The sequence below is a fragment of the Neofelis nebulosa genome, chromosome 3 (assembly GCF_028018385.1).
Source record: "Neofelis nebulosa isolate mNeoNeb1 chromosome 3, mNeoNeb1.pri, whole genome shotgun sequence".
In the NCBI taxonomy this organism is placed as follows: domain Eukaryota; kingdom Metazoa; phylum Chordata; class Mammalia; order Carnivora; family Felidae; genus Neofelis; species Neofelis nebulosa.
Window position 1 is genome coordinate 145,339,161 of NC_080784.1, and position 15,386 is coordinate 145,354,546.

Consider the following 15,386-nt stretch of genomic DNA (forward strand, 5'->3'; position numbering starts at 1 on the left):
TAACTGAATCTTCAGCAAAGGGATAGAAACCCTTGTTTATTTTGTATCTTTGCAGATCCACTATTACGAATAAACATTTTTGGTGTTATGAAACATGATAAGATACTAATATTTTTATTGTGTAGCCAATCCAGAATATATCATAGTTTTTCTATGGAAGTGAAGAATAATGAAAAAGATTGAGAACAGTGTTCTGTACTTTAGGTGATTTTTATCAAAATGTTTATAGTTTGCAATACTACAGTAGAACCTACCTGGTTATGGCTGCAACATGCAGTCTATTTGTGAGTAATTTTCCAAATTAAAATTATATGATATCAAAAGGGTTGGGTTTTTTCCTTATATCTTTTATATAACATGAATCCCTGTCTCTTATACTAGAAATATATGAGATTAAAAATTAGAATTCCAGAAAACCTGTGGCATAACTCCGAGATCACTGATGGTTCAAATATTTTTCTTAAAAGTCTTTTTGGTATCACCTTGGTAATCAGACTGACAATAAGGGAAAAAACATAAAACAATTTTAGCTCGTCAGTATTCCATTCCATCCATATGTCAAGTTACATATAGTTAAGATTAGTTTCATCTCTAAACTTAAATCTAAAAATGAAATTTGTAGATCTGTTAGTTGCCAACTTGGTCCAGAGGGCTGTGCTAGTTCTCTCTTTCCCTAGTTTTTCCCCCTTCACTCTTCCTTCAAGAAACACATTCTTGTTGTAGGGAGGTCAGTATGTTTCCTTGGGAAAGTTGGTAAATTTTCATGAAGACTAAGTAGAAAGGAAGGTAAAATAGAACCTAAGTTAATTCACCAAAGCCAAAGTTTCAAACTGGCACCACAGTCTGCTAATACGATTTGTTTAGCACGCTACTTTAAAAATATTTGAATTCGTTCCAAAAAATTAATCAGTTAATTAGGGTCTAAAATTCTGTAAATTTCACAGAGAAAATCTAGATCTTCAGGTTTTGGGGGGGGGGGGATGGGAATAAACAACATTACTACCTTTTTCCTGTGGCAGTAATCTGCTTGAATTTAGAAACTGCTTCCATTTTTAAAAACCGTTCACATTGAACAGTTCTACCAGTCAGTTAACACCTGGTCTATTTCACTTATTAATGTTATCAGCCTAAATCTTACAGGCATTTGAATTTGCAACTCCTGCTCTAAAAGTATATACATAGTCATTTTAGAGTTTGTTAAGCATGCTAGTAGGCTTAACATGTTTTCTCAGCTGTGACTTAAGGGTATGTTGAAGAGTATGTATTGCATTGTGCTATTTCTGTTTTAAATACTTAGTCACTTCTTGCAACATTTGACTTCTTGATTAGTAGTATAGTTTTTTAAAAATTGAAGTTGAAAGTAGAGGAAGGAAAAATTAGATCGATAGATTTTGTCTCTATATGTGGCAACGACATAAAATAATTTGAAAAAGAAACGTATGTATATAAAAGATTGTGTCTGTTTTATTTATCCTTTTTTAATTAGTTGGGTTTGGAGGATTTGGGACAACATCTACAACAGCTGGTTCTGCATTCAGCTTTTCTGCTCCAGCTAACACAGGCACTACTGGTAAGAGGACATCGTACGCCATTTGTAGAAATGAATGAGCTAGAGCTTGGTTTTTTGGTTAACTTATGCAATTTTAATTTTTCCTTCAAAGGACTCTTCGGTGGTACTCAGAACAAAGGGTTTGGATTTGGTACTGGTTTTGGCACAACAACTGGAAGTAGTACTGGTTTAGGTACTGGTTTGGGAACTGGACTGGGATTTGGAGGATTTAATACACAGCAGCAGCAACAGCAAACTAGTAAGTATAACGGGCCTTTATCTTACTTTATATGACTTTATATATAAAACTGTAAGATATAGCTGACATCGAGTGCACTGTTCAAAACACTTTAATGATACCTTTTTTTTTTTTTTTTTTAATTTATCAGTATGTTCCACAAGATTCCAAAAGCTACTTCTCATGTCAATATATGATAATAGCAACTGGGGAGAAGACTGATTAGCAGGATGAGGATTATAAAACTTCTGTGTTTAGTAACAGTCTATGTAAATTTTTGTTGCTAAAAGTAATACAAAAGTAAATCTGCATAAAAGTACAGCTTAATGAATTGTATATATAATAAAGTGAACACCCTTGGAACCAGTACCTAAGTCAGGAGGTGGCCCCTGGCCAACCACTTGAGAAGCCCTCTACATTGCCCTCCCAGTCATTTCCCAATCAGAGGAACTATAGTCCTGTCTTTCATGGTGATCTGTTCTTTACTTTTCTTTACAGTTTTGTCACGTAAGTGTGTAAACAGTATTGTTTAGTTTTATGTGTCTTAAATCTGTGTAAGTTCCCCTGTTAGCCCTCCCCCCTTTTTTTTCTTTTTCCTATTTGTTAAATCGGACCATTTTTCCTGTAGAGTTTTTCAAGTCAGGACTCTAGTGGATTGCATTCCTGTGGTATAGTTTAACATATTTCATTGTTTTCTGTGTTTTTTGTAAATTGGGTTGGATATAGGCACTTATTTATGTTGATAGTTGTTTTTTGTTTGGTTTCAAGACTACTTTATGGATAGTGTTGTATTCCTTTTTTTTAATGTTTATTTGTTTCGAGAGAGAGAGTGAGCAGGTGATGGCCAGAGAAAGATAGAGAATCCCAAGCAGGCTCCACACTGTCAGTGCAGAGCTTGATGTAGGGCTCAATCCCACAACCATGAGATCATGACCTGAGAAAAACCAACAGTTGGATGCTTAAACCGACTGAGCCACCCAGGCACTCCAGTAGTGTTGTATACTTTATCAAGAGGTATATAATGTCTCTCTTTCATTGTATAAGCAGCAGCCATTGGTGATTGTTACGTAGATCCGTTAATTCATTAGGGGTTGCAAAATGGTATTTATTCCAACCCTATGATTCCTTTTCCATGTATTTGTTGGAATACTTTAATAACAAGAAACTTTATCCACTATTTGATTCATCCTTTCCCATATTTATTATTAGTTTTCAAAATAAAGAGTTGGTTCCCTATCATTCTCTAAAGGAAACCAATTAATTTTTTTATAATGTTAGGAACTTAAATATTTCAGCTACCTATATTTGGTATTTTTAATCTGTTGCAGTTATTATCCTTATTGATGCTTAAATGTTGCATCTGTGGCCAAAGATGCAAGCCTCTTCAGACTGGCTCTCAAGTCCTTTGACACAACGTAGAATTAGTCTTTTATTTATTTATTTTTTAAAATTTATTTATTTATTTTGAGAGAGAATGGTGAGGAGGGGCAGAGAGAGGGAAAGAGAGTGAGAATCCCAAGCAGGCTCTCCACTGTTAGCACAGAGCCCAATGCGGGGCTTGAACCCATGAACCATGAGATCATGACCCGACCCAAAATCAAGAGTCGGATGCTTAACTGACTGAGCCACCCACACATCCCTAGAATTGGTTTTTGATAGCTTCCTTACTATCTGGTATGGCAGTGTGTTCCAGGATTCTCTTGTATGGGCTAATTTATTTAATTCTCACGAGAATCCTATGAAATGGTACTCATGGTATTTCCATTTTATAGGTGAAGAGGGATTGTGACTTTTCCATATACCTCCCAGGAAGTAGTATAGAAACACGAATGTGAATTTTTTGACTTCCTACGTAATGCTCTTTTCACTTTTCCAGTCTTCTACCTCTTAAATCACTTTTGCTTCACTTTTCTTAGGTAACTTGATTGATTGGCTAAAATTCATCCTACTAAAGTTATTCAAGATTAGTAGTTATTAAACATAAATTTAAGGAATTGTCTAGCCAAAAGGACAAAGCTAATAATAGTCTCAGAATTCTTTCTGGTATTCTAATTATTCCTCTTTTCTGTTATCTTCCTGCAAAAATAGAAAGTTTGTTGGAAATCCAAGTACTTTAGGAGAAGAAAGGGAAAGTGAAGTTTTTTTCTTTTGAAATTTTCTTTAAAATAATATCTCTCCAACTATCCATTACTGTAGTTAAACTTACTTTGGTTAGGAAAAATGGGAAGTTGAATTTGGTGCTATTCATTTGTATAATGAAAGGAGCTTATTCAGTTATGTAGCGGCCACTTACTGACTGTATGTTTGTATGTCATGCATTGGGTATATAAGGTTGAAAGCCACAGTCTCTGCTTATAGTCTACAGGGAGGTAGAATAACGAACATTTAATTAGAATAATAAACTCCAAGTTATCAAAAATACACATATGTTTGAAAGCACTAAAACAGACCCATACAAGGTACTATGGAATACAGAGGAAGAGCTGAGTCTTGAAAGAATTAGTTGGATAAAGTCAGGAAAGGGTATTCCATGTAGAGGGGTAACTGACAGAAGCATCAGTGTATGGCATAGCATGATGAATTTGGGACCTGCTGCTGTAAGGAGTTTTGAGCTTAATCTGCAAAGATTATGGAGCTGTTGCCTTACTTTTCAAACCCCCGCTTGTATGAGGTGCTTGCTGTCTGTTCCATCTGAGATGTGTTTAATTTCAGTTACCTACTGACTTCCTGGACAGTACCTCTTATTCAATGAAAACTTTGGCAACTGGCTCTCAGTTTTGCTTTTCTTTTCAACTTCTGTCTGGGTTATTTAAACATCACATGGCTATATACTGAGATAGCCATGCCATCTAACTTTTATTCCAGAGACTTCTTCCATTTCACTTAAACCATACTTTTTACCCTGGACCTTGGCAACATCTGAAAATGTTCAGAATCACTAATGTGAACATCCCACAACCTATTCTTTTAGCCTGCCTTTTTAACTACTTCCAGTGTAGCTATTCCTAGACCTCATTAGGAGCTTTAGACAGTGACATTTTCGTTTAGACCATTTTCTATTCTTCCATCAGCTTCTTGTCTATACTCTCTAATTAGCTTAGATTCCATAGCCTGCCATTTCAGTCACTGATTGGCAGTATGCTAAACTTCTTCGTCATTGTATTATGTGCCTGAGGGGGAAAAAAATCCAAGCTGGTGTAAGCCCAACTGTCTGTCTAGATACTGCTTGAGAAAATCACATAATACAAAGGATTAAATAGTATCTCTAAATTCTTTTTTTTTTTTTAACATGTTATTTTATTTTTTGAGAAACAGACCATGAGCAAGGAAGGGACAGAGAAAGAGGGAGACACAGAATCCAAAGCAGCCTCCAGGCTATAAGCTGTCAGCACAGAGCCCGATGCGGGTCTTGAACCCATGAACGCAAGTTTGTGACCTGAGCTGAAGTCGGACGCTCAATCGACTGAGCCGCCCAGGCTCCCCCGTTAATTTTTTTTTTAATGTTTGTTTATTTTTGAGAGAAAGAGAGCGCAAGCGGGAGAGGGGCAGAGAGAGGAGACACAGAATTCCAAAGCAGGCTCTAGGCTCTAGGCTCTGAGCTGTCAGCATAGAGCCTGATGTGGGACTAGAACTCAGGAACCATGAGATCATGATCTCTGCTTAAGTTGGACACTTAACCGACTGAGCCACCCAGGCGCCCCAGTACCACTAAATTCCTAATCGCTGACCTAAGTTGGGGCCTCAGCACTGCCTGGTAATTCTACGAAGTTTCTATTTTGTTTTTATGTTTATTTATTTTGAGAGAGAGAGAGCACACACGCAAGCGGGGGAAAGGCTAAGAGAATCTGAGGCAGGCTCTGCATTGACAGCACAGAGCCTAACATGGAGCTCATCTCATCAACTATGAGATCATGACCTGAACCGAAATCCAGAGTCCAACATTAACCAACTGAACCACTGACGCGCCCCAGATTGCTGAAGTATTTTAAAGCAAATCCCAATATGTCCCTTCACTGTCACTTTACTATGCTTCTCTCTTTAAAAATATGGGCATCTCTCCAACTTGCTATTAATAATTCCTTGGTATCCTCTAATACCTAGTTCTTAATCACATTTCCATTTATGTTTCATTGAAGTTTTCTTCAGCTGGTTTACTCAAATAGTGATCCAAACAAGGTCTCCACATTTATTTTCTTGTTGTGTCTCAAGTTTCTTTTTAGTATAGAGTGTTCCCTTGCTCCTTTTTCCCCCCTTCATGAATTGTTGGAGAAACTGGGCCACTTGTCCTATGAAATGTCCCCCATTCTAGATTTGTATCCTTGTAGTATCATTTAACTTTAACCCCCACTTTTCTGGTTAATGAAGTTAGCTTTAGGTACTTTATATTCAAGTTTGACTTTTTGGCACAGATACTTTGCCAGTTGTGCTACGTGCTTCATACTATATCACATTGAAAGTTTTTTTCCCTCTTTTGGTGATGCTAAGATTGATCTTTGGGTTCAGGTGGTGACAGCCAATCTGTCTTGTAAAGTTCCTCATCAGTCTTTAACCTAATGGTTTCATTCATTGATGATCATTGCCTCAGTCAGTTATTTTATTAGGAGTTGCAAAATGGTGATCTCCCATTTCTGCCCTCCCTTCTACACTAAAATTCTTCCGTGAAACAAAGGTTTTCTCCCCCCAGGCGACTGTTTGGTCACCCTGAAATAGAATTTGTATAGGAAGAGTAGGCTAAAAATTTTTTCTTTAATTTTTTTTATTTTAGAGAGAGAGTGCGAGCAGAAGGGAAGGGCAGAGGGAGAGTGGGGGAGAATCTTAAGCAGGCAACACGCTCAGTGCAGAGTCCAACACAGGGCTCTATCCCATGACCTGAGCTGAAATCAAGAGTCAGATGTCCAGCTGACTGAGCCACCTAGGCGCCCCTAAAAATGCTTTTCAATTGACAGTTTTTATAAGAAGTAGTTGTTGGCCTGATTATTTCCAGTGGTGTCCAAGGAATTGAATTTTAAGTTTTTGATCTTTACTTTTAAAAACTGTAATTTTGAATGCATGCGTTTTCATAAATTGACTGTGCTTGAGTTGGTTGCATTCATTATTCTTTTTGATGCTCAAATTATCACAGTTTTGGTCAATATGAGCCCTTGAACAATACCCTGGTCTGTTATTTCTTACCTTATTGTTTAGTACTCCTTATTGCTTCCACTGGTTCATCTTCCCCCTCCTTTTTGCCAGAGGTTTGCACATGCTGTTCATCTTTGCCCCTACCTCATGGCTTGGCTGACTGCTTCCTTTATGCCTTAGTGAAATTCTAATGGAGCAGTCCTCTCTTGTCTCCCTCCTCCCCCACCCGACCCGACTTGATTAGCTCCCTCATTCAGTACTCTCATAGCCTCTGTATTTCTCTAAGGAACTTACCACAATTGTAAATATTTGTTTGATGTGCTGAGTTTGTTCACCATCCTGTCCTTAGTATTTAGCTCTGTGTCTAACATTTAGGGGATACTCAGTAAATACTTGTTGAATGAGTGAATGAATGTATGTTATCAAAGATAAAACCAGAAGAGACTATGTATTGTGAGGAAATCTAAGGAAGAAGAGCATTTCCTAGGAGGATGTGTGTTCAGTGAAAGTTGAAGATTTTCTTTGGGAGCTAAAGGAACAATCTACAGCATGAGGACCCTGAGAAGGTAGAGAGGTATGAGAGGTCTAATAATGCTAAGGGGTTGAAAAGAATGTATTGAATTTTATAATTTGAGTTCCTAAGTGCCTTCCAGTGAGTGAACTCTGAGTAGACTAGTGTGGTTGTAATCTAGTGTGAAATGTAAAAAGGCAGCTAAATGAATCAGTACAGATCATAGTTTATCTCATTTAAAAGTTGAGGAGATTGGGGCGTCTGGGTGGCTCAGTCGGTTAAGTGGCCGACTTCGGCTCAGGTCATGATCTCGTGGTCCGTGAGTTCGAGCCCCACGTCGGGCTCTGTGCTGACAGCTCAGAGCCTGGAGCCTGTTTCAGATTCTGTGTCTCCCTCTCTCTGACCCTCCCCCATTCATACTCTGTCTCTCTCTGTCTCAAAAATAATAAATAAGGGGCGCCTGGGTGGCGCAGTCGGTTAAGCGTCCGACTTCAGCCAGGTCACGATCTCGCGGTCCGTGAGTTCGAGCCCCGCGTCAGGCTCTGGGCTGATGGCTCGGAGCCTGGAGCCTGCTTCCGATTCTGTGTCTCCCTCTCTCTCTGCTCCTCCACCATTCATGCTCTGTCTCTCTCTGTCCCAAAAATAAATAAAAAACGTTGAAAAAAAAAATTAAAAAAAGAAAATAATAATAAATAAACGTTAAAAAAAAAAGTTGAGATAAAACCTAGGAATTTCCTAGCCAAGGCTACAATAAATACAATAAATATTGAGCTTATAATACCAGGATTCAAGTCTTGTGGCTTCTAGTCCAGTTCTTTACAGTGTTTATATGTGCCCATTTGGGAATTTATACTATTCATCTAGGGGGGTAATAGTAGCCCCTCTCTAGCCCTGTAGAAGCCCCAGTGACCATATGGTACTTAAAATCTTTAGACCTGAAAGAAACTTAACTATCATCTAATATAGTGGCCCTAAAACTCAGATCATTTTGGTAATATTTTCATGATTTTTCTCTTACCTACTTACCATTTGTGTTATTAAGAATTTTCTTTAGGGGCATTTGGGTGGATAAGTTGGTTAAGTGCCTGACTTCGACTCAGGTCATGATCTCACAGTTCGTGAGTTCGAGTCCCATGTTGGGCTCGCTGCTGTCAGCACAGAGCCTGATGTAGGGCTCAAACTCACAAATTGTGAGATTATGACCTGAGCCTAAACTAAGAGTTGGATGCTCACCCAACTGAGCTACCCAGACTAGGTGCTCCTAGACTTGTTCTTTGATAGAAAGTGAGATAAGCAGATGTGAGGCATTAAAGGCATAGTGGCACCCAACCTAGACTTTTTAAAACGTATTATGAGAACAGAGAAAGACAGATACCATATGTTTTCACTCTTATGTGGATCCTGAGAAACTTAACAGAAACCCATGGGGGAGGGGAAGGAAAAAAAGAAAAAAGAGGTTAGGGTGGGAGAGAGCCAAAGCATAAGAGACTCTTAAAAACTGAGAACAAACTGAGGGTTGATGGGGGGTGGGAGGAGGGGAGGGTGGGTGATGGGTATTGAGGAGGGCACCTTTTGGGATGAGCACTGGGTGTTGTATGGAAACCAATTTGACAATAAATTTCATATATTGAAAAAAAAATTAATAAATAAAAACAAGGAAAAGTAAATATAGGGCAAGCAACAATCTTTGCCACATCTAGTGCCTAGTGGTGAGCATATTACAGACACTCAAATTCTTCTTGATTGATTAAAAAAAATAAATAAAATGTATTATGAGATAATTAAAAGATATTTTATTGTTAGGTGAATTAGTCCATTTAGTGACTCAGCTGTTGCCTGATAGCTATAATTTCATGTTCTGGGGATATTTGTCTCCCACTTTGGAAATATTGATCTGATCTAACAACTTCACCCATTTTGTTGGAGAAATTGTAGCCCAGAGAGGTTAAGTGACTTACCCAAAGCTATATAACCTGCTAAAGCTTTAAAAAAAAAATTTTTTTTTTTAAGTTTTTTAATTTATTCTGAGAGAGAGCACATGAGCAGGGGAGTGACAGAGGAGACAGGAGAGAGAGAATCCCAAGCAGGCCCCGCACTGACAGTGCATAGCCTGATATGGAGCTCAAACTCACAAACCCATGAGATCTTGACCTGAGCTGAGATCAAGACTCGGACAGTTAACCAACCAACTGAGCCACCCAGGCGCCCCATGACCTGTTAAAGCTTTTAGTTTAGAATCTTGATGATTAGTTCATTTGTTCTTTTTGTTATATATTTCTTTGTTATGAGAGAAGGAAAAGTGATTAAGTTGATACTGATAAAACACTGATATAATGATTCTTGCTGCTTGTTTCCTCCAATTTGTGTTTATTATACACATTTAATAGCAATAAAGGTTTAAAAAACAATTCCACAACTTCACAAACTTTACTTTTCCATTTCATATCCGTATGCATTCTTTCTTTTTTTTTTTTTTTTTTGGTGTGGGTCTAATATGGATCCACCTTGTATACTGGTAATGGAATTACTTGTATGAAGAAGATAATCATTAGAAAAGCAAGTTAACATTGTAAGGATTGTCCTAGTATATTAGTTTCCTAATGTTGCCGTAACAAAGTATCACAGACTTAGTGGCTTAAAACAACACAGATTTATTAGCTACAGTTCTAGAGATCAGAGATTGAGAAATGGGTTTCATTGGCCTAAAATCAAGGTGGTGGTAAGGCAACTTATGTACATAAACCCTGTGTTACTTCTTCAGGCTCCAGGAGAGTATCCATCCCCTTGCCTTGTCCAGCTTCTAGTCTTTCTCTCCATTTCTTGGCTTATAGTCCCTTCCTCCATCTTCAGACCTCACTTTGACTCTGACCTCACACTTCCCTCTTTAGAACCTTCATGATTGTGTTGAGCCCACTCTGATAATCTGGGATAGTCTCAACTCAGTCTCTAAATTTAATCACATCTGCAAAGTTTCTTTTGCTGTGTAAGGTAACATAGGTTCTGAGGATTAGGATGTGGACGTTGTGGGAGTGGGGGAGGTTGTGGGGGGGTATTATTCTGCCTACCATATCTAGGTTCTGAATTGATTTTTTTTCTTGAAATACTAATTATGGGGTACACTTTTAGCATTAGGTGGTCTCTTCAGTCAGCCTACACAAGCTCCTACCCAGTCCAACCAACTGATAAATACTGCAAGTGCTCTTTCTGCTCCAACACTGTTGGGAGATGAGAGGGATGCTATTTTGGCAAAATGGAATCAGCTGCAGGCCTTTTGGGGAACAGGAAAAGGATATTTCAACAACAACATTCCACCAGTGGAATTCACACAAGAAAATCCCTTTTGCCGATTTAAGGTATTAGTACTTCTTTTGATCCTTACTTGAAGAGTGTGTGTAAGAGAATGTAGTGTTTGGATTAAAATAATACCAAGAAAACAATTGCTTGGTTTTTAGCACTCCTTGAACACAGTACAGTTATGCTTTTGCTTTAAAAATATAGAAGTTATTAAAATGAAGTGATTTCTTACATATATGTGATTGAAGGTGACCAGAATATGACTGAAGGAAGGTGTGATTAGAATATAACTTAAAACTGAGGAAAAAGTGTTAACAGAAGGGGAGTGGTCTGCTTGGCATCTATAAAGGGGAGACCCAAAATTAGAATTTAGTGGTATTCATCCAACACTGTCCAGGAAAGTACACCCTAACCAGCAGACAGAAGTAGATGTTCTGTTTGGCATGTATAATTCTCTTGGCACTATTACAGCTGGATGCTAAAGCCATTGAAACAGTGTAGTCTATTTTCTTTTTGATTCCTTGCCTACCAAACAACCTTTTCATTTGAATTTAACTTCTCAGAGATTCTGTTTCATCAGCTAGTGAGAGTATTTAGGTCAACTTGATGGTGTATTTTTCATAACAAATTAATGTATTGCAATCCAGTTTATAGTTCAGCCACTTTGGCAAAAAACCAGACAAACCCACTTTTTTGCTGCCTATGTCAGTCACTAATCAATATGTACATAAGCCCTTGTTTGGAGCTGCAAGGCTGAGGATCAGACCCTTTGAACATGGTTAAACAACAAAAAGTGACTAGCTTACCTTATTAAAGAACATCTCTTTATCTCATCACTTTAACAAAAAGTTTTTGAGTGTTTATAGTTGAAATTTTAATACTTTTGTTTAGTGAGAGCTATACAGTGGACATTTTTTAAAATCTGATATATAACATACATACGGTAAAACGCAAACTAGTGTAGAATGAATTTAAATTAAAAAAAAATTTTTTTAGTGTTTATTTTTATTTTTGAGAGAAAGACAGAGCATGAGCAAGGGAGGGGCAGATAGGGAGACACAGAATCCGAAGCAGGCTCCAAGCTGCCAGCACAGACCCTAATGTGGGGCACGAACCTGTGAACCTCGAGAACATGACTTGAGCCGAAGTCAGATGCTTAACCAACTGAGCCCCATTTTTAAATTATTTTTTTAGAGTTACATAAGTGGTGACCAAAGAGAAGACTTCTATCTAAAAGAGTGCTTAGAAAGCCATGGTTCATCATATTTAATATTATATTAAAAACTAACATGCTTCATAAAGTTTTGTATTACATGAAATTATAAAATGAGGTAGATAGTCCTTATAATATTTTTAAATTTGACAGTGTTATTCTACTTTAGAAGTATTTATGTTCAGTAAGTCATTTTTTTATATATCTAAAACTTAGTTTAAGATCCTGTAAGTATATAGTAAAATAAATTAGATCTTGGTCCATGACTTTTGCAGTTACTTTTACAGTTACATGCAGAATTGTTTCATCAGAGTTCAGAAACACCCAACGATAACAAATATCAAAGTTTTTCAGAGGAGAAAGCTATTTGGTTACTCTGTTGGAGAGGAAATTTAAATTTCACTTTAAGTTTATATTATTTTTGGTTAAAATAGTTTCTTTTTATAATTGTGTGATGCTATAGGGCACAGAGTGGTGGGAAGAATCATTATTTCCTTCTTTAGCAGACATTAAGCTGTTTTCCTTGTTTAGGCAGATATTTAAGATATTAAACATCTGATTTAAAATCTACATATTTTTGATATTGTTTATTTTGTCATTCTACAGGCAGTAGGTTATAGTTGTATGCCCAATAATAAAGACGAAGATGGGCTAGTGGTTTTAGTTTTCAACAAAAAAGAAACAGATATTCGAAGCCAGCAACAGCAGTTGGTAGAATCATTGCATAAAGTTTTGGGAGGAAACCAGACCCTTACTGTAAATGTAGAGGGTATTAAAACACTGCCAGATGATCAGTAAGTATACATTAGATGTACTGTTTATTTCTATGTGCCTGCATCCAGAAAGAGTGATCAACAGTGTTTTTGTTGATAAAACACAGATTAAATCTTAGAGCAGAATGTTATTTCTCAGCTAGTGACCATTCAGTATTGACAGCAACATTTGTTTAAAAACTTTTTTCTTAATCTTGGAGTTCTTAACCCACAGGATGCTAATAATTCCTTAGATTTTCCATTCAGAAACAGGAAGAAACATTAATCATGGCTGTATGCAAATCAAAGCCCACAAAGATGTTACTGGAAAGTGTGATTACTATTCATGTCCATTCATGGCTAAATATGACTGACTTCCCTTCCCTTGTCTTCTATATAATTTTCATACTTAGTGGCGAAAACATTTACTTGAGGATATTTTGGGTTAGAAGAATTATTATCAGTGAGATATAATAACTGAGATCAGATAAGCTTCAACAGAATCTCCAAAGTACTTCTCAATTCTGGAAGATATAGGACTTTGCAGCTAAGCAAACCTTTTACAAATATATGTCTGTCTCATTTTAACTTTATCATTTAGGTTGATTTAGAGGTGAACTTGTGAAGTAAGGGTTCTTTATTTTCCAAGATTTAAGAAAATGCTATTTTAATTCTCTTCTAAAACAACGATCTTTGAATTCAAGTAGCACCTTTCTAAAATCACATGCTGTAGTGATATTTGGAGCTATGAGTTGTGTGCTGTTTTATAACTTAATTATTTTTCCCCCAGGACGGAAGTTGTCATTTATGTTGTTGAGCGTTCTCCAAATGGTACTTCAAGAAGAGTTCCAGCTACAACACTATATGCCCATTTTGAACAAACTAATATAAAAACACAGTTGCAGCAACTTGGTGTAACCCTTTCTATGACTAGAACAGAACTTTCTCCAGCACAGATCAAACAACTTTTACAGAATCCTCCTGCTGGTATGTTTTAGAATCACAAGAGTTGAGGAAATGATAGATTTAGAAACATATATGCTTCCTCTATTTTGGGCGATAGTAGTTGGTTATTAATAAAATCAGTGTTTATCATGTCTGCTATTTTGGGACATAGTTTTGAATGTTTTCATTGTACTAATTCATCGTCGCTTAGCTTTTTTTTTATCATGGTTAATGTGTTTGTTAGAAATTTTGGGAAATGTTGAACTAAAGAAAAATAGTCCATAAGCTACCCAAAGGTAATTCACTTTTAATATTTTTATTTTTTTCTAGCTTATTTGTTGTTCTGAGTATTCAAGTAAAATATGTGTTCTCACCATAAAAGATTGTAGATAGCATAACTAAATTGAGTATATGACCTATATGACAGATCCTTTTTGTCTCCTTTCCACAGAAATCGCTACTATTAATAATTTGTTGTACATGTGTATGTACATGGAAGTGCTAAAAAAAAAAAAAAAAAAGGGATTCTGCACTGTACATTTACTGCAACTTGCCTTTCAGTTACAGTATTTCTTAGCACTTTCCATGTTAGTACATGAAAATATTCTTTTTAAAATCTACATGGAATACCACGGATGTACCGTACTTCACTTCTAAGTCGTTTCCACCTTTTCTTATGATATTAACATCCTTGTAAATATGTCTTAGAACATGTGGATCTGTATTTTTTTAGAATAGATCCCTGGTAATGAAATTTTTGAGTCAAGATTGAGTATATTTTATGTATTGTTAGATACAAATTGCTCTTCAAAGAAAGTTGTACACATTATAACACAAAGGTGTTTCTTCTCATTTTTAATTTTTCTAGTATTTTCTCATTTTGATTTATTTTTGCCTACAGTGGAGGTTGTCAGTCTTTTTAATTTTGCCACTCTGATTGGAAAAACTTAATACTTACTTTGATTTGTATTTCCCTTATACAGTAAAATTAAAGCTAAGTAAAATTGATTACTAAGTAACAAAGTATGTTTTACTAAGTAAAACATCTTTTTGTATGTTTATTAGCCACATGTTTGTATCTTTTATGAATTACCTATTCATGTCCTTTACCCATTTTTTTTTATGTTTATTTTGAGAGAGTGAGCATGTGTGCAAGTGGGGAATGGGCAGAGAGAGGGGGAGAAAGAGAATCCCAAACAGGCTCCCACTCATAGCCTGGAGCCCACTGTGGGGCTCAATCCCACCAACCATACGATCCTGACCTGAGCTAAAATCAAGAGTTGTACGCTCAACTGACTGAGCCACCTGGACACCCCTGCCCATTTTCTGTTAGATGTTTTTGTCTTCCTTTCTGATTTATAGGAACTCTTTCTATATCCTGGAGGGTAATCTATTTTCCTATAGGTTGTAGGTATTTTCTTTCAATCTATAATATTTTTTTAAGCTTTATCCTACAAAAATTTTCATTTTTGTAATGGTTATATTTGAGAGTCATTTTTTATCACAGCTTTTGAGTTTTTTGTCTTACTTTTAGGAAGGCCTTTCCCATACAAATATGAAAATGGAGAATAGCTTTTATTTTTTTGATTTTGGTTTTGTGTTTTTGGTTTTTGTTTTGTTTTTTGTTTTGTTTTGTTTTTCCAGAAAAAAAAATTTGTCTTTTTGGTAGGTGTTGATCCTATTATTTGGGAACAAGCCAAGGTAGATAATCCTGATTCTGAAAAGTAAGTATATCTTCATCTTGTTTTCATATAAAAACTAAT

At 36.5% G+C, this 15,386-nt stretch overlaps 1 protein-coding gene across 2 annotated transcripts in view; it reads left to right on the forward strand.

Annotated features, from left to right (window-relative positions):
* The window catches only part of NUP54 (nucleoporin 54), a 30,859-nt gene that overhangs the window by 2,299 nt on the left and 13,174 nt on the right, over positions 1 to 15,386 (forward strand). For both annotated transcript variants that reach the window (XM_058722229.1, XM_058722231.1), the window contains 6 exons: positions 1,487 to 1,570; positions 1,662 to 1,808; positions 10,546 to 10,772; positions 12,533 to 12,720; positions 13,469 to 13,665; positions 15,293 to 15,347. In XM_058722229.1, the coding sequence (XP_058578212.1) occupies positions 1,487 to 1,570; positions 1,662 to 1,808; positions 10,546 to 10,772; positions 12,533 to 12,720; positions 13,469 to 13,665; positions 15,293 to 15,347 (898 nt within the window). The remainder of the gene's footprint in view (positions 1 to 1,486; positions 1,571 to 1,661; positions 1,809 to 10,545; positions 10,773 to 12,532; positions 12,721 to 13,468; positions 13,666 to 15,292; positions 15,348 to 15,386) is intronic.